This window comes from Pipistrellus kuhlii, unplaced genomic scaffold (genome assembly GCF_014108245.1).
Source record: "Pipistrellus kuhlii isolate mPipKuh1 unplaced genomic scaffold, mPipKuh1.p scaffold_m20_p_82, whole genome shotgun sequence".
In the NCBI taxonomy this organism is placed as follows: Eukaryota; Metazoa; Chordata; class Mammalia; order Chiroptera; family Vespertilionidae; genus Pipistrellus; species Pipistrellus kuhlii.
The window spans coordinates 758,240-775,608 of NW_023425587.1; the positions used below are offsets into that span (position 1 = coordinate 758,240).

Consider the following 17,369-nt stretch of genomic DNA (forward strand, 5'->3'; position numbering starts at 1 on the left):
ACCAGAGGGAGAGAACGGCTTTATTCGGGGAGCGGAACCATCCACCGGGAGTAAAAAGCGAAACCGAACAGCTGAGCCACAGCAGCCACGCGCTTCCCGCCTCCGGACAGCAGGCTGCGGGCCTCTCACCACGCCAACGCCAGGCCCAGGCGCCTCAGGCCGGCTAGGGGGGCGGCGGGTAGAAGACGGGGCCGTCCTTGCACACCTGCAGGTCCCGGGCGAGGCCGGCGCCCCCCGGCTGCCCGGGCTCCGCGCAGCCCTGCAGCTGCAGGTCCTTGGTGAAGCACAGCTCGATCTGCCCCAGCAGCTGCACCTCCACGCCCTACGGAGACGGTCACTCAGTCCTCCTGCGACGGAGCCCGGGCCCCCCACCCCTGGCGGGACCCGGAGGTGACCAGAGGCGGCTCCAGCCCAGACCGCTCCGGGCACCCGTCCCAGCGCTGCCGGCACGCCAGGCCTCCCCCAGCACGCCACAGCCCGCGTGTGAACTGGACCGGGCCACCAAGTCACAGCAGACATTCCCAGCTCCGATGCCAGCCCACAGGGACCCACCTCCCCTCCCAGGACAGTGCATCCCGGGTAGGAAGGGACCAACACCCTGCCCCAGGGCCTGGAGCCAAAGAACAGGTGGTTTCAACACACACTCACTCACACTCACACACACACTCACTCACACACACCCATACACACTCACACACATACATACACACACTCACACACTCACACTCACTCACACACTCATACATACACTCACTCACACACACACACATTCACACACACCCATACACACACACATACATACACTCACACACTCACACTCACTCACACACTCATACATACACTCTCACACACACACACACACACACTCACTCACACACACTTCCCCCACACACACACATACACACACACTCTTCACACACACTTTCACACACATATACACACACACACCACACTCACAGCATATGCCGTGTATACCCCACACAGCACATGCCTGCACCACTCGCGTGCACACACACACACAGCAGCACACAGCCCAGCAGTGTGGCCCCCACTGCCCGGCACAGACCGCAGCGCACGGCCCTGACCTGCTCGGGCGGGAGACACTGGATCTTGGGTGGGACCCCGTACAGGCCGGTGAGGGCATCCTTGATGTCTGACACCTGGAATGGAGCGACGTGTCAGAGGGGAACGCCCCAGAGGAGCCAGACCTGTGGCCGGGACCCGTGGCCGGACCTCCCTGAGCCCCACGTCAGGCCCCCATCCGCTCCAGGAGAGTCTGTCAAACCCCACGGCCTGCACCCACTCAGGGCCCCCGAGGAGGATGCTCAGGGCAGCGAGACCCGGTCCCCCGGCCCCGTCCTACCCTGCCCCTCCGTGGGGAGGACACAGACCCCCGGGCCCAGCCACGGAGCAGACCGTGGGCAGGGTGACCCTCTGTCTGGCCACGGGCCCACCCCGAACTCCTGCTGGCCTAACCCTCCTCACCCACACTGTGCCCGCCCGGGTTGTGGGGCGAGCAGGAGGCAGCCGATCTGTGTTTCTCTCATCAGTGATAAACGTCTGCTGGAGCCGCCCCAAGCAGGGAGGGAAGTGGCTCCCTCTGGCCTCAGCGCCCAGGCCGGGGTGTGTGTGTGTGTGTGTGTGTGTGTGTGTGTGTGTGTGTGGGCCGGTGAGCGGACGTGGCGGGACGCAGCGGGCAGACGCGGCAGTGACTCACCTGGTAGTAGTTGCCCCCGGACGGGACCACCCCCAGCTTCTGCAGCATGCTGGAAGCAGAGCGAGGACAGGCTGTTAGCCAGGCCCTCTCCTCCTCGTTCTCAGCGTCACTTCCCCTGACCCAGTCCCACGTCCTCCGGCCCCACTTCCCGGGACCGGCAGGCGGCCTGTGAGGACGGCAGGGCGTGGCCGAGGTGGCTGCCCCCCCCCCGCCCCCCGTTCTCCCCCCCGTCACCCCGCACCCCTCCCCCGCACCCAGTGTCCGCGCCCGGAGAGATGGCCCATGTCCGTGGCCGCAGCCCGTGGCCGTGGCCAGGGCCCGGGCAGGCTGAAGGGCCAGAGGGCGTCTCAGACCCTCACAGGAGCCCCGGTCCTGCAGGGGCAGCTCCACCAGGGCTCCGGGCGCAGCGGCTCGGGCCCCCGCCCTCGGGGCCAGGCGGTCACAGCGAGGCGGGGGTGTGTGTGTGTGTGTGTGTGTGTGTGTGTGGCGGGGGAGGCGGGCCATGCTACCTGTTGAGCGCCAGCGCCCGGTACAGGTCCAGGGCCTTCCCGAAGTACTTCCTCTCCGAGCCCAGGGCCTCCAGCTGCGCCACGCACGTCCCGTGCTTCTCCCACTCGTGCTTCCTGGAAGGGGCGCCGCCGCTGGGACCTCAGGAGGCCGGGCGCCCCCGGGGGTCCCTGTCCTCTCCCAGCCGGGGCGCCCTCAGGAGGTCCCCGGTCCCCGCCCTCTCCCGGCCGGGGCGCCCACCGACGGTCCCTGGTCCCCGACCCTCCCCTGGCACAGAGCACCACCGGGGGTCCCCACCCTCTCCCGGCGGGCGCCCGCGGAGGCCTGCGGTGCCTTCCCGGTGAAAGCACCGGCTCCCCAGCCGCCCGGTGCTGACCTCCCGCCCCCCACGCCGGGCGCCACCTGTGAACTCCTGGGGACCCCCCTCTCCTCCCAGGAGCACGAGAGGGGGGCCCTGAAGGAAGGCGCTGCCCCCTCGCCACCTGGCACCCCCCCCCCAATAGCGCCCGCAGCCGGCTTCACGGCGCGGTCCCTCCCAGCGCCCGGCGGTCACTGAGACGCCGGCCTGGCCGGCTCTGCCCACGTTCGGGCGTCCACATCCGTGGACCAGCAGCCCAGCCCGGGGTCGGCCACGGCACAGCGACTGGTGTTTGAGGAAATGGCTACTGACTGTCTCTACGGTGTGGCCAGGGTTTCCACATGCTCTGTTCCCACAGCTCCCCAGGCTGTTACCAGAGGGGAGACTGAGGCTCGGAGGGGCTGGCGGGGCACAGCCACGGGCCGCCTCCACGTGCCCGCAGCCACGCCCCCGAGGGAGAGCTGCCCCGGACACCAGTGACCGGCCACAGACGGCACTCCCACCCCGCTCCTGCTCAAAGCCTCTCTCTACACCCTGGCTCCTGTCCTGAAGCCTAGAACTCTCCCCGGTCCCATCAGCCTTATTAGCCAAATTCCCATCAGCGGCGACCTGAACTGCAGGCGGCACACGGGGTGAGCAGGCGGACATGAGGGCGTCCTCGGCCCCTAAAGCACAAACATGAAGCGCGTCCAAGGTGCCTTCTTCCAGGCGGTGCGTTAGGAGCCGCCCTGACGGAACAGCCTCGTTCCCGTCGCTCAGCTCGTGCCGAAGCAAAGGGTTTGGCTGGCGCGGCCGGAGGACAGAGCCTCAGCGACCCCCTCTCCTCCCCATGGCGCCCCCACTCGGACCCGGGGCTCTTTCCCTCACACACTGCATGGCGGCAGCACTTCCCTGAGAACTAGTCCCTCCCGTCTGATCCGGAGAGACGGCTCCTGAGATACGCAAGTTATTTAAACCTCAACAGAGACGGTTTTAAAAGCAAAGCAATGGCCAAAACCATTAGATAGAGCATGCGGACTGAAGGGTCCTGGGTTCGATTCCGGTCAAGGGCATGTACCTTGGTTGCAGGCACATCCCCAGTAGGGGGTGTGCAGGAGGCAGCTGGTTGATACTTCTCTCTCATCAATGTTTCTAGCTCTTTATCCCTCTCCCTTCCTCTCTGTAAAAAATCAATAAAATATATTTTAAAAAAGCAAAGCAATGAATGAAAGACCCAATGAAAAACGAGTGTCTAACGGAAATCCACTGCCCTCCTCTGCCACTCGCTGGCGAGAGGGAGGCCGTCCACACCTCCGGCTGGACCACGCCACGGGGACACACACCACCCTGTGGCCGAGCCCACGGTCCCCGGGACCCGCCCGCCCACGGCTCTCACGTGTCGCGAGCTCGCTCACCACAGGAAGCTGCTGTTGGGGGACGGGTGCAGCAGGTCCGGCCAGTACATCTTCATGTCCGGCATGAGGTCCTGGCGGAGAGCGGAGCTTGGTCCCGGCACAGAGGGGCGCTCTGCCCCCCAGTCCCCAGGGCCCACAGGGTGCTGCTAATTTCCGGGCCCGTCCGGCCTCGGGGTGTGGACGGAGGAGGTGAGGGCGTCCCCGTGGATCTGTGGGACCGCCATAGGTACCCAGGGCACTGAGGGGCCGGCGGCGACCTGGCGAATGCATTCGGGGCACCCCGGCCGGGACAGAACCCATGTGAATACCTTAATCTCGTCCAGCTTAAAGGGCCACGACCGGTTACACATGTCCGCTTTGTCAGCCCTTGAAATGCAAGAACAAGACAGGAGAGGTCAGTCCTGGTGGGACGGGCTCTGGAGGACACGAGGAAGCCCTTGGGCTCAGCGCGCAGGGGACACGGGCGTGGGAGGGGGGCCTGGGAGCCACAGGCCATCCTGTCTGCACCGGCTCCGGCTCCGGGCAGCCTCACAGCCCGCTTCCAGGAAAGAGCTGGTGGGGAGACTGGTGGAGGCCGGCCTGTGCACACAGCACGGAGCCTACGGCACTCGCAGGGGTCCCCGGAGGGGTTTCCGGTGGGTCCCAGGGACCTGCCCCCTGCTAGCCCGCTCCACAGCCCAAGAGTCAGCCAGCGGGAGGCCTGCCCCTTTAAGAGGAGGTGAGGCTGAGGAGGTGAGACTGTGCCGAAGGCTCAGAGCCTGGCAAGTGGGCAGACCGCTGGGGTGACCGTTCACAGTGCCGAGCCCACGCCCTCCTCCCCGCGGTGACCCTGTCCCCACGTCTGACCCTGTGCCCACTGGCAGCTCAGGCCGTGGGGTCCCCCACCTGCTCCCCAGACCAGCTGTGTGTCCAGCCGCCACAGCTGTCCCGGCCCCGGGCCTCCGCCTCCACCTTCACCGCGGGACGGAGCGTCACCCTGCGGTGACCTCCCCGCTCACAGGCGAGGACCCCGGAGAGCCAGGGCCCCCGACAAGCCCGGGGGAAGGGGACTGTGGGCCAGGTCCCCAAGCCCCCTCTAAGCTGCTTTCTGCTGACCCCGCCCCGAGGGACAGGTGCACAGTGACACCGGGAGGGCTTCCTCTCAGCCAGGCAAGGACAATGTGTGTGACTCACAGCACACTCCGTGCACACACAGCATGAAGATGAGCTGCACAGAATGCAGGCACAGCCAGGCAGCCGATCTGGGCGGCTGTGAGGTGTCGCTAATACAGATTATGCGTGTGATTTATATTTATATGGTACTTACTGTCCCCAAATGAGAAAATTAAAAATTCAGTAACCCTAACACATACTCAGAACCCTTAAATACATATTTAGCCTAGACCCGTGGTCGGCAAATCGAGGCTCGAGAGCCACATGCGGCTCTTTGGCCCCTGGAGTGTGGCTCTCCCACAAAATGCCACGGCCTGGGCGAGTCTATTCTGAAGAAGTGGCGTTAGAAGAAGTTTAAGTTTAAAAAATGTGGCTCTCCGAAGAAACCTCCATCGTTGTGCTGCTGGTAGTGGGCTCTGTGGACCGCGGGCCCAGCCTATTCCTGCTGAGAACAGCCCCGGGCAGCAGAACGGGGCCATGCTAGCACGGGAACGAAGCCTCCCGGTGAGGGCCGATCTACAGAATGAGCCCGGGGTCTCCCGGAATGAGCCCAGCAGCCTCCCGAGGGCAGCGCCCGGGACAGGCGCCGCGTGGTTCCCGCCGCGAGTACTCGCCACAGCCCGTGGATGGTCCAGTAGTCCGGAGGCTCTCTGCAGCCATGCTCAGTGCTCTGGAAGAAGACAGAGGCAGTCGGCGCGTTGCCGTCACTGAAACGGACTGAGCACCCTTCCTCTCCTTCGCCGCGAGCCAGGGACGGGGCTGGCACAACACAAACCCCACGCAGGCTCCTCCGAAGTGACACGTAAGCGCCGGGGCCCAGGACAAGAGGCACAGACAGAAAGACCAACCACAGGTGACAAGAGCAGGCCGAGGAGGCAGGCCTGCTGTGTTCCGGGAGACACTTGTGTTACAGATATTTGTATGATGTCAGAGAGGAGGGGAGAGGGAGAGAGAAACGTCGCTGAGGAGAGAGAATCACTGATCGGGTGCCTCCTGCAGGTCCCTTCGGGAATCAGCCTCCAGAACCCAGAGCACCAATGTCGGCCGTCCTGAGCCCCCAGCGGTGGCGCTGTCACAGCCCCAGCCCCAGAGAGGAGACAGCGAGACTTCTTAGGGGAGGCCCTGGTCAGAGGGCCATGAGGCACACACTCACCTTGCACACGGTCGCAGGCCAGTGGTGGACCATAATCAGCTTCTTCCAGTCATGGCTGCCGCTGCTGAGACAAGGAACCATGCTCCTAGAGCTTTCCAGTTACTGAAAAATTAGCCCATCCATCCATCTGTCCATCAATTCATCCATTCATCATCTGTCTATCAATCCATCCACCCACCTACCCACCCACCTATCCACCCATCTGCCCATCTATCCATCTATCTATCCACCCATCTGTCCATCCATCCATCCACCCATCTGTCAATCCATCTATCCATCCATCCATCCGTCTGTCCATTCATCCATCTGTCCATCTATCTGTCCACCCATCTATCCATCCATCCCATCATCCCACCATCCCACCATCCCACCATCCATCCGAGCCCTCATTCATTAAAGAACAGTAAATATCTGCCTCAGCCCAGGCATTTCTGTGAGAAGGAGTTACTGCCCTGAATGAGAGAAGAGTCCCAGGCACTAAGGTGGGACAGGGTTACTGCCTGGGTGAGGGAGGAGTCCCAGGCACTAAGGTGGGACAGGGGTACTGCCTGGGTGAGGGAGGAGTCCCAGGCACTAAGGTGGGACAGGGTTACTGCCTGGGTGAGGGAGGAGTCCCAGGCACTAAGGTGGGACAGGGGTACTGCCTGAGTGAGGGAGGAGTCCCAGGCACTAAGGTGAGACAGGGGGGTACTGCCTGAGTGAGGGAGGAGTCCCAGGCACTAAGGTGGGACAGGGGTACTGCCTGGGTGAGGGAGGAGTCCCAGGCACTAAGGTGGGACAGGGGTACTGCCTGGGTGAGGGAGGAGTCCCAGGCACTAAGGTGAGACAGGGTTACTGCCTGGGTGAGGGAGGAGTCCCAGGCACTAAGATGAGACAGGGGGGTACTGCCTGAGTGAGGAAGGAGTCCCAGGCACTAAGGTGGGACAGGGGTACTGCCTGAGTGAGGGAGGAGTCCCCCGCTCCTGAGACACACAAGCCGCGAGGGAGACCAGGGCCAAGAGAGAAAAGCACCAGCGCAGGGTGCTGTAGTGCAGGGCAGGGAAGCATGGACCCAAGGGCATGATGGGCAGGGCGGGGCGGGATGGGCAGGGTGAGGCAGGGAGGGGTTGAACTGGGGCCAGGAAGCCAGGAAGGCCTGGAGCCAGGGAACGGCCACCACGTGCCTCCGTCCTAAGGGCGCTCCCGGGTTGGAGACCCATCGCCTCCTCCCACGGGGAAACCTCAGCACAAAAGGCGCTGAAGCCGCTGGGTGACTGACCTCCACTCCCCCATCGGGGAGCGGCCTCCCTGCTGCCTGCAGAGGGGGTGACGTGGGACCAAAGGGGGCCTCTTCAGACCCCTTTTCAGGAGGGAGGGGGGTTTGCGGTGGCGCTGGGGGGCAGGAAGCTCAACCTCTTTGTCAGGCTCAGCAGACGGACGGACAGACAGACAGAGCCCAGGAGAAAGCACTCAGGCTACGGGTAGAGATGGGGTTCACCGGAAACAGAGCTGGTCCCCACAGCCGTGCTCGTGGGCAAGGAGTTCCGCTGAGTAACGGACGCGGACGATAGGAAACCTGGTTTTAAGTCTGAGATGCTGAGACAGGAGCTTGGCAGGACAGAAAAACCGGTGTCCACCCGAGTGGCAGCCGGCCGGGAGGGCCGGAGCCCTCTCCCCGACGCGGCCGTCTCACCGTGGACACAGGCTGCGGGGCCGTGGATGGGTGGCCAGACCATCGGTCAGCGTTCCCAGGGAAACAGGAAGCCTCAGAGCGGGGACCACCCCACCTGCAGTCCAGGCGGGGACACGATGGATGGATTGACAGATGGGTGGATGGATGGGGGAACAGCCCGGACCTGTGCGCCCTGCATGGCCTGGGTCCACCCCCGGCCGCGGGCAGGGCGTGTCCCGGAGAGGCAGGTGTGTGACTGGGGGGGGAGGGCACCTACTCCTGCTCGTCTTTAGCTGCATTGGCATTGGCATTGGCATTGCTGATGCCCTTGGCCAGGCAGGGTTCACAGAGTCCGCCCAACTGCTGCCTCCCCTCGCCCCCACCCACCGCCGGGCAGGGGTGTCTGCCTTACAGGTGAGCAGAGGGCAGCACACAGCCCCACGCCCGGCCTCTCCACCATCCCCTTAGCCTGGGGCAAACACTGAGGCCGAGCCCTTCCCAGCACGCTCTCTGGGAAAACAGCTGTGATGTTCCCCTTACCGCGTCTCATAACGCAGAACGTGTAATTAGAACTGCTGACGAGTTACCCACCTCTGCACGCCTGCGGCCGGGGAACCGCGTCCCTCCACTAGGGCCGTCTCACCCACATAGGAACCGTCCCTCCATCAGTGCGATCTCACCCAGATAGGACAGGGGGCCATCCCATCTGCTGCTACTGCTGGTCTCCTGCAGCCAGCAGCCCCCACCCTGACTCTCCCTGGGACGGAGCGTAAGGTGACCAGAGCGGGACAGTCCCGATTTTTAAAAAAATATATATTTTTTTAATTGATTTTTTTACAGAGAGGAAGGGAGAGGGATAGAGAGCTAGAAACATTGATGAGAGAGAAACATCGACCAGCTGCCTCCTGCACACCCCCTACTGGAGATGTGCCTGCAACCAAGGTACATGCCCTTGACTGGAATGGAACCTGGGACCTCTCAGTCTGCAGGCTGATGCTCTATCAACTGAGCCAAATTGGTTTTGGCTTTTTTTTTTTTTTTATGTATTTTATTGATTTTTTTACAGAGAGGAAGGGAGAAGGATAGAAAGTTATAAATATTGATGAGAGAGAAATATCAGTCAGCTGCCTCCTGCACATTTAGGATGTGCCTGCAACCAAGGTACATGCCCTTGATGGGAATCGAACCTGGGACCCTTCAGTCCGCAGGCCAACGCTTTATGCACTGAGCCAAACCGGTTAGGGCATAGTCCCGATTTTTAACAATTTGTCCCACGGCGTTTTAAAACATCCCCGATTTTTGGAATCTTCCAAAAATAGGGACTTTTTTAAAGCGCCGCGGGACGAGGGACAAATTGTTAGAAATCGGGTCTGTCCCGCCAAAAGTAAGCATGAGGGAGGGAGGGACTCGTCACCCAGGGCGCTGGCGTCCACACCAAAGCTGCGCCGACCGCCTGGGGGTAGGGGGGTCAGAGCAGGGACACCCGTCCACCCAGCACGGCCCCTCCGAGGCTGGACCCCACGGCGCCCGGGAGAACCCACCTCCTCTGGGACCCACCGCGCCCAGGAGAGCACCCCCCTCCTCCGGGGGAGCACAGCACCCACCTCCTCCGGGGGGGCACCCCCCTCCTCCGGGGGAGCACCCCCCTCCTCCGGGAGAGCACCCCCCTCCTCCGTGGGAGCACCCACCTCTCCAGGAGAGCACCCCCCTCCTCTGGGAGAGCACCCCCCTCCTCCGGCGGAGCACCCCCCTCCTCCGGGGGAGCACCCCCCCTCCTCCGGGAGAGCACCCACCTCCTCTGGAGCCCGCGCGCGCAGCCCAGCCAGAGGGCCAGGCCGAGGGCGCAGAGCAGGGCGCGCCCGGGGGCCGCCGGCTTCATCGCGGAGCCCGGGGTGGGGGGCCCAGGCGGGCCGAAGCTCGGCTTCCAAAGCGCGCGGGGCGGACGGTGCAGCGGCCCTGCCGCCCTGAAACCGGACACGTTTCCTTAGGCGTCAGCGCCGCCCGCGAGGAGCTCCCGCCGCCCGGGTCCCCGCCCGCCGTCCGCCGCCCGCCCGATCCCGCCGCGCCGCTACCGGCTGTCCCCGCCGCCGCCAACAGGCCCGACCGTTTCCGCCCGGGCCACCGCGCCGGACCCGCCCACAGGGCACGCCCCTGCCGCCTGCGGGCACACCGCCCCCGGCGCCCCGCGCCGCGACCGACCCCGACACGCCCCGGCCCCGAGGACACGCCCCGGCCCCGAGGACACGCCCCGGCCCCGAGGACACGCCCCGGCCCCGAGGACACGCCCCCGGCCCCGAGGACACGCCCCCGGCCCCGAGGACACGCCCCCAGCCGGGGGTGGAGGGCCCGCTCAGCTGGTCTCCTGGGAGAGGCTCTCCTTCCAGCCTGGCCGCCCCCCCAGCAGGAAGGTTGTGGCACTTTCTTTTCTTTTCTTTTTTATTTATTTTTTATAATATATTTTATTGATTTTTTACAGAGAGGAAGGGAGAGGGATGGAGAGCTAGAAACGTCGATGAGAGGGAAACATCCACCAGCTGCCTCCTGCACACCCCCTACCGGGGATGTGCCCGCAACCAATGTACATGCCCTTGGCCGGAATCGAACCTGGGACCTTTCAGTCCGCAGACCGACGCTCTACCGCTGAGCCAAACCGGCTTCGGCTTTTCTTTTTTTAAAAAATATATTTTATTGATTTTTTTTACAGAGAAGAACGGAGAGGGGGAGAGAGTAGAAACATCGATGCGAGAGAAACATCCATCAGCTGTCTCCTGCACAACCCCCACTGAGGATGTGCCCGCAACCAAGGTACATGCCCTTGACCAGAATTGAACCTGGAACCTCTCAGTCTGCAAGCCAACGCTCTATCCACTGAGCAACACCAGTTATGGTGTGTGGCACTTTCTTTTTCCCCAAAATGACATCGCTGGGGGATGGGAGAGGGTGCGGCCCACTGAACTCTGCCTGTCTTGAGGTTCAAGGCCCTGTGCTGTGCGCTGGCTCCCAGCACCCCACTCCTCCGCCTCACCCCACCCCTGAGCACTTGGGGTGATGTCTGTTTCCACGTGAATCCTTGTGGTCCTGCCTGGCATCGTGGAGTAGAAAATATTCTCCTCCTACAAGTGGGGGCACTGGAGTCACAGGGCAAACGTGGGGGTCAGGTGAGGGATGATGGCAAATACCTGGGAAGAGTAATGGTCTAGCATGAGTGAGGAGGCAGCAGTGAGACCTGGGAGCATGGGTGCCGGGGGAGGGTGCCCTGGGTTTGGTGGGAGGGTGCAGAGTCACAGGAACCGGGGAAGCACAGCCGCCCTGCCACGCGGCCTGTGGGCGAGCAGCATCTGCCGGGAATTCGTCAGAGGCAAACTAAGCAGCAGCCAGCCAGCGACCCTGGGTCAGAGCGGGAACGGTCCTTCCTGGACATGCCTTCCTGCTCCAGGAGACAGGCCCACGCCCTCGGAGTCATGACCCGTGAGAGCCCAGGCACGGTGCTTGCAACTGGGCTTGAGGCCACATCACTGGGGTCTCCAAATGCCCAGCCCTGTCCTGCCAGGGGCCCAGGGGCCGCGGGGGGCTCTGGGCCAGGCTGTCCCCGTGGAGAGCCCAGGGTGCTGGGTGGGAAGGGAGGGGCTGGCACTCCGGGTGGGTCCTCTGGGTGTGGATTCAGATTCTCCTGCTCCTGCCTGGGTAAGCTGGGGCGCAAACTGACTTCCCTCAGCCAGGGCTCCTCGTCTGTAGAGCAGGGACGATGTGCTCTAATGGTTTATAGTTGGGACTAGAGATGAGACTAAACCAAGCCCGGCGGCTCTTCCGAGGTGGGAATAGAGGAATTTCTTTCCTTCACTCTCTGGTGACAAATTTTAAGCCTCAAGGCCAAGGAATCATCTCCAAATCTTTACCCAAACGTCTGACTTAAACCACTTCTGACCCCGTCATAAGAGGCTTCAAAATAGAAAGAGAAAAAAATGAGCTCACGCTCACATACGCACACACGTGCACACACACCTCCACACACGATTGTGCACCCCTACGGGACATTAGAAAACACTTTTCAAAATGTTCCTCTAAAAAGCACGTGGACACCTGAGGACTTGTACCCGCAGAGCTGTCTCTGTGGAGAGGGCACGGCACACACAGACAGCGGCTCTCGTGTTGGCAGGTAACTGGGGAGCTTACAAGTACTCAGTGCTCTTAAAGGATTTTGAGTTTCTTTCTTTCTTTCTTTCTTTCTTTCTTTCTTTCTTTCTTTCTTTCTTTCTTTCTTACAGAGAGGAAGAGAGAGGGACAGTCAGAAACCTACTAGATGAGAGTCATCGACCAGCTGCCTCCTGCATACCCCCCACTGGGGATGGGCCCGCAGCCAAGGTGCATGCCCTTGATTATGTCTCTACCTACTCCGCACCCCACTGCAAAAAGCACCTAGTGCCTTCATGTGTGTGAACCAGCTGGTGAGTAAGTGTTTACCAGCTGCCAATAAAACCCTTGTTCCCTCGTGAGTGACCCACGTCCTGCATGGTTCGGGGTTCAGGGTTCGGGATCTGGAAGAGGGGCCGCTGATGAAAGAGACCAGACAAGAGATAATAATTTGGAAATTGGGGGGGGGGGGGAGCGGGAGCCCAGGAGGACTTCCCCGGTGCCCAGGCCTCGCCACCTTTTATTCCAGTTTGGATGCACGCGTAGCCCTTAGCCAGCCAGGCAACTGTGGCCACAGCACTCTCCTGAAGGCCAGTAGCTATCGGGAAGATTCACTCTGAGACTGTTTGGTCAGGAAATGGCTTGAGCCTCGTTGCCCGGACTGAACAGCCCATGGGTGTATAGCTCTGGCCCTCGCCGGGCAGAGGCCCCGCATTACTGGGCGGCTCCTGCAAACGGGACCTCGTGCTCTAACCCCGTCATAACCCCTTTCACAGAAACGCTTACAAGTCCATTTGCAAACCCCACTCCTTCCAGCAGCCGCTTCCTCTTTCCCCAGGAAACGGAGAACGTGCACCTGCGGGTGCAGCTGCTCCCTCCGTCTGCCCCTGCGGCCTCGGTTCGTCTTCCCTGGGCGCCTGGCCTTCCTCGTTGCCTGCTCCCCGGGGCCCCAGGCGCCTTGGGAAATGCCAGATGGCCTTCTCGTCCTGGGCCTCTGGGAGCTTTCTGCGTGGGCAGACAACCAGAGCCTCATTACACCGTCCTGGCGCTTCCTCCCCGCCCTGCCGCCTGGCCTGTCCCGGAGATGGGCCTCCTCCGGCGCTGGGGGGTAGGTGTGGGGGTGGGAGGCGTGGGGGGTGAGGGGGTGGGGGAGTTGGGGGGAGGGCGGCTGTCCTGGATGCAGCAGGGGCTGCAGTGCCTGCTGAGGTCACCTAGCCCATGGCTTCTTGTTTCACCTCGGACTGCCCTTGGCGAGGACACAGCCAACAGCGCTGGACCCGCCAGGCCATGCTCTCGGGCAGGCCCTGGAGAGCTGGGGGCTGGCAGAGGCTCACAGGTCCCCGCCCGCCCCGGGCTCCCCCCTCTGAGCCCCGACACTGCACACCAGAACCAGGCTGCCCTGTGTGCCCCTCAGAATGGGTGACCCACCAAACCGGGAGGTTGCCACTGGCTGCCCTGAGGGAGGTGCGGGTGGTTGGCCACGGCCTCGGGGGCTGGGACAATGGTCCCCATGGAGGCAACTCGCCAGGGGCTGGGACAGAAGCCAGAATCCTTGGCGAGCAGCTGTTCTGTAACTTGAGCTATGTGCGTGTTGTATGTAACTACACAGCTGAACCCCAAAAACGCCACCTCCCGACACAGGGACTGCAGGCAAAGGGAGAGAGATGTCAGGCGTAGCTGAGGCCAGAACAGCGCCCTCAGCTCCCACCTGTTCGCAATCAGGCGCGTTGTCCTGGGAGGCTGAGTGAGTGACAGACAGCGGACGAGGAAGGAGGCGAAGCAGCCCGGGAAGACTCAGAAGCAAACGTTATGGACACCAGGGAGCGTTAAAGGGAATTAAGGGTCTGTGGTGCTGAATTTGCATGGCAAATCTCTGTAGCAACTCTTAAGTTTCCTACAAAAAGGAAGAACAACACAGGCAAACAGGAAGCCTTACTGCCCCTGGCTCTGACAGCCCTGGCCCAGGGACCAGCGGGGCCACAGCACAGGCCTGAGGCCTCCGGTGCAGCCTCACCCCTGCACCAGGGCTCCCGGGTCACCGTGCAGGCCGAGCCGGAGCCCAGGGCCAGCAGAGCCACATGGCAGCCTGCCGGACTCAGAGCAGACCCCCGGGCTCCCATGGGCAAGAGAAAATGTTGTTTTTTAAAATATATTTTATTGATTTTTACAGAGAGGAAGGAAGAGGGATAGAGAGGTAGAAACATCGATGAGAGAGAAACATCGATCAGCTGCCTCTGCACACCCCTGACTAGGGATGTGCCCGCAACCAAGGTACGTGCCCTTGGCCGGAATCGAACCTGGGACCCTTCAGTCCACAGGCGGACGCTCTATCCACTGAGCCAAACCGGTCAGGGCAAGAGGAAATGGTGTTTGAGCATCAGGGACAACAGTAACTACAGTGGTTGAAACACATCAAATGTGTTAAGTCCACAGAGGCGTTAGGGTACCCCAGGAGCAGTCTCGGTCACTTCGGGGACGCGGGAACCAGCTCATTATTCCGGAAAGTCAAGGCTGAGAGTCATTGTTCCTCCGGCCCCGGTGCCAGCACCGCAGCTTCACCCAATGGCTGACGGGAAGGTCTCCTTTAGGTTTAGGTTCCTGGGAAGAGGAGGAGGAATGGTGGTATTTGACATTACCCTTCCACAGCCCCCAGAGTGACGAACCTGAGCCTCCACACCGGCAGAAGCTGGGGCGCTGGAGGGGAAGCCGGGAGGGAGAGATCCTGGTCGGTCAGTGTGGCGTCCGAGGCTGTGACCCACCTTAGTGAGAGGGCGGCCCGGAGCAGCTGGGGGTCCGTCTCTGCAGGAAACAGCGCCAGGGCACACCCTGGCTCGCCCGGGTGTCCTGTGCTGTGCTTTGGACTGTTTGATGCTCTGATTGGAGCGTTTCTTTATTCAACTTGCTTTATAATTTAAAAAAAGGATCCTTTTTTGTATCGTAACACGTTCGCCTCCAATTCCACATCCATCAACACCCCCGCTGCTCCTCCGGCCTCGTTGCTGCAGGAGCTGGTCCTCCGGGAAGTCCGCGCTGAGACCACCGTCCGGTGCCTGTGGCTACCGGGAGCCGCCGCTGCGGGGCCTTTCAGAGCCGGGACGCGCGCTTCATCGGTTGGTTTTAAGGGAGATGCATCCTGAGTTCACACTGACATTTACGAATAAATGCAGGATGAAAGGGCTTTCTCATTGGTCTTATTTGCATACATCTTTGCATCTCCCTTTCATCTCTCTTCAGGCATTTAATTGGCGCAGATGAAAGAGAGGACGCTACTTAGTCTAAACGCCACACGTTCCCTCTTCAAAACCCGGCCGTCATTCCAGTAATTCCCCTGCCCCTGGCCTGGGCGCTCGCTGAGCCGCAGGAGCGTCTGCTGGACCTGACCCGGCGCGGCTCCGCGTGTCCGGACCAGCGCTCCCTCCGGGGCGGTCCCCGGGGAGCGCCTCCCGCCCGGGCAAGCCTGTGCTGTGGGTGGTCACTGCCTGGCGTGCGGTGACCCTGGGCTCCGGGTGTTAACTCAGCGTCCCCGGGGCAGGGAACGGAGCGGAAGGTGGGTCGTGGGGAGAGAAGAGGCTGCATCCTGCTGGACCAGCAGCAGGAAGAGAGCTGAGGGTGCGGACGGAGAGGCTGGGCAGGCAAGCTGAGAGCGGCATGTCCTGCGTGTTCCTAGCAAGTCCCCATCCCTGTGGAGCGTGAGGTCACTGCCGTTCTCCCCTGCACCGCAGACCCCGCCCCTTCCAACCGGCAGGGTCTTCCATCAACACTGTCCATGCACTTCCTCTTCCTGTGACTTTAACTTCTTTTCTGTAGCTTTATGGTACGAACACAGTGTGTAATACGTGTAACATACAGCAATATGTTAATGGCTTAAGGCCATTTAAGACTAACAGGAGGCTATTAGTAGTCAAGTTTGGGGGAGTCAAAAGTTACACACAAATGGTTGGCTGTGCGGGGCTGGCACCCCTAAGCCCCATGTTGTTTAAGGGTTAACTGTACGGCATTTACAGGTGTAAGTCATTAGGCTGTGCACCTGAAACTAATGAACTGTCATACGTCAATTATATCTCAATAAAAAAAAAAAAATCCTGTTCTACATTCATCAAAGCACAACTCCTCTTCATCTTTCTTTTGAAACAGGACCCTCCGCCCCGCTCCCGGCTCCTGGTCTGAGCTCTGCCTTCGCGCGCTGGGTGGCGGTGGGGCTGTCCTGTGCCCCCCGGCCGTCCACCAGCATTGCTGGCTTCTCCCTGCGAGATGGAGGAGCAGCCCCTTCGCTGTGACAACCAGAGATCGCAGATGTCCCCTGAGGAGCCGTCGCCCGTGGGAGCCACAGCACCCGCTCTTCTGGCTTCACGTGCCCGGCACCCACCACCGACCCCGTTCAGGAAGCCAACCAGCCGCGACGGCGTGTGGCTGTGCGCAGGCGTGCACCTCTGAGAGGTTCTGAGAACCTGTGAACACATTTGTAAGTTAACAGCACAGATCCTTATCCTGAGTTCACATAATTATAAAGAGCATGTTTCCTGCTGTCTTACACATTACAGACATGCCTGAAATGCACTTCATTGAAGATCTTAAAGTGGAAAGAACTTACTAAATGTGTGGAGAATGTCACAGAAACCCAATATTGTCTTTGGGATGAACCCATCAGCCAACTCAGGCTACTGTGAACCCAAACTACTAAAAAAAGAAGAAAAAAGAAGGAAAAAGAAGACAGCAGTAGGAAGGGCTCCTGGTGGCTAACTGGGCTGGGGGAAAAAAGCAAATAATAATAATAATAATCAGAGCCTAGCAGCCCGTTCTGCACAAGGGCCTCTCACTCAAACTACAATTCCGGGAGAAGCTCTGCCTGCACTGTGTCCGCCACCCGGTCTGGGGCAGAGGGAGCAGGCCAGTGGCTGAGCAGAGCCAGCAGAGCTGAGCACCTAGCTGGAGGGGTGCAGCATCGGTGCGCACACTGCGGGGCCGGCCGCAGCAGTGCGGCGCTCACAGCCCAGCGGGTCCCTTTGAGCGGTTTGCACCTAAAAAAGTTCCCTTCTTCACCGCAACCCGAACTGGATTCCCTTTGGCACTGATTGGCACCTTCACCAAGGGCACCTGCCCTTGCCTTCCGCCCCGGCCCCGCCTTCAGTGTCGGCTCGAGGCGCCGCCCCGCCCCTTGCGTCCACCCAGCCCCGCCCCTTACGTTCGCCCCGCCCCGCCCCTGCGTTCATCCGCGCCCCAGGCCCGCCCCTGCTTCCGCCCTAGGCCCCGCCCCCTCGCTCACCAGCGCGCCGAGGCCCCGCCCCGGCGTGAGGCGGCTGCGCGCG

At 61.6% G+C, this 17,369-nt stretch overlaps 1 protein-coding gene across 4 annotated transcripts; it reads right to left on the minus strand.

The window, feature by feature from the left end:
• Positions 1 to 10,123, minus strand: RNASET2 (ribonuclease T2). Of its 4 annotated transcripts, none has more exons than XM_036425599.2 (10): positions 10,005 to 10,123; positions 9,726 to 9,896; positions 6,282 to 6,345; positions 5,743 to 5,798; positions 4,285 to 4,342; positions 3,977 to 4,047; positions 2,227 to 2,340; positions 1,718 to 1,766; positions 1,086 to 1,160; positions 1 to 322 (listed from the first exon to the last, which is right to left on the minus strand). In XM_036425599.2, the coding sequence occupies exons 2-10, from the start codon at positions 9,809 to 9,811 to the stop codon at positions 164 to 166; spliced, it is 732 nt and encodes a 243-aa protein (XP_036281492.1). In that variant the 5' UTR covers positions 9,812 to 9,896; positions 10,005 to 10,123; the 3' UTR covers positions 1 to 163. The 4 variants fall into 4 exon arrangements, with proteins under 4 accessions (XP_036281492.1, XP_045433056.1, XP_045433057.1 ...); XM_045577100.1 differs by having other exon boundaries at positions 9,726 to 9,905; positions 10,008 to 10,100; XM_045577101.1 differs by lacking the exon at positions 10,005 to 10,123 and having other exon boundaries at positions 6,282 to 6,342; positions 9,726 to 9,998.
• Positions 10,124 to 17,369: the final 7,246 nt, after the last annotated feature.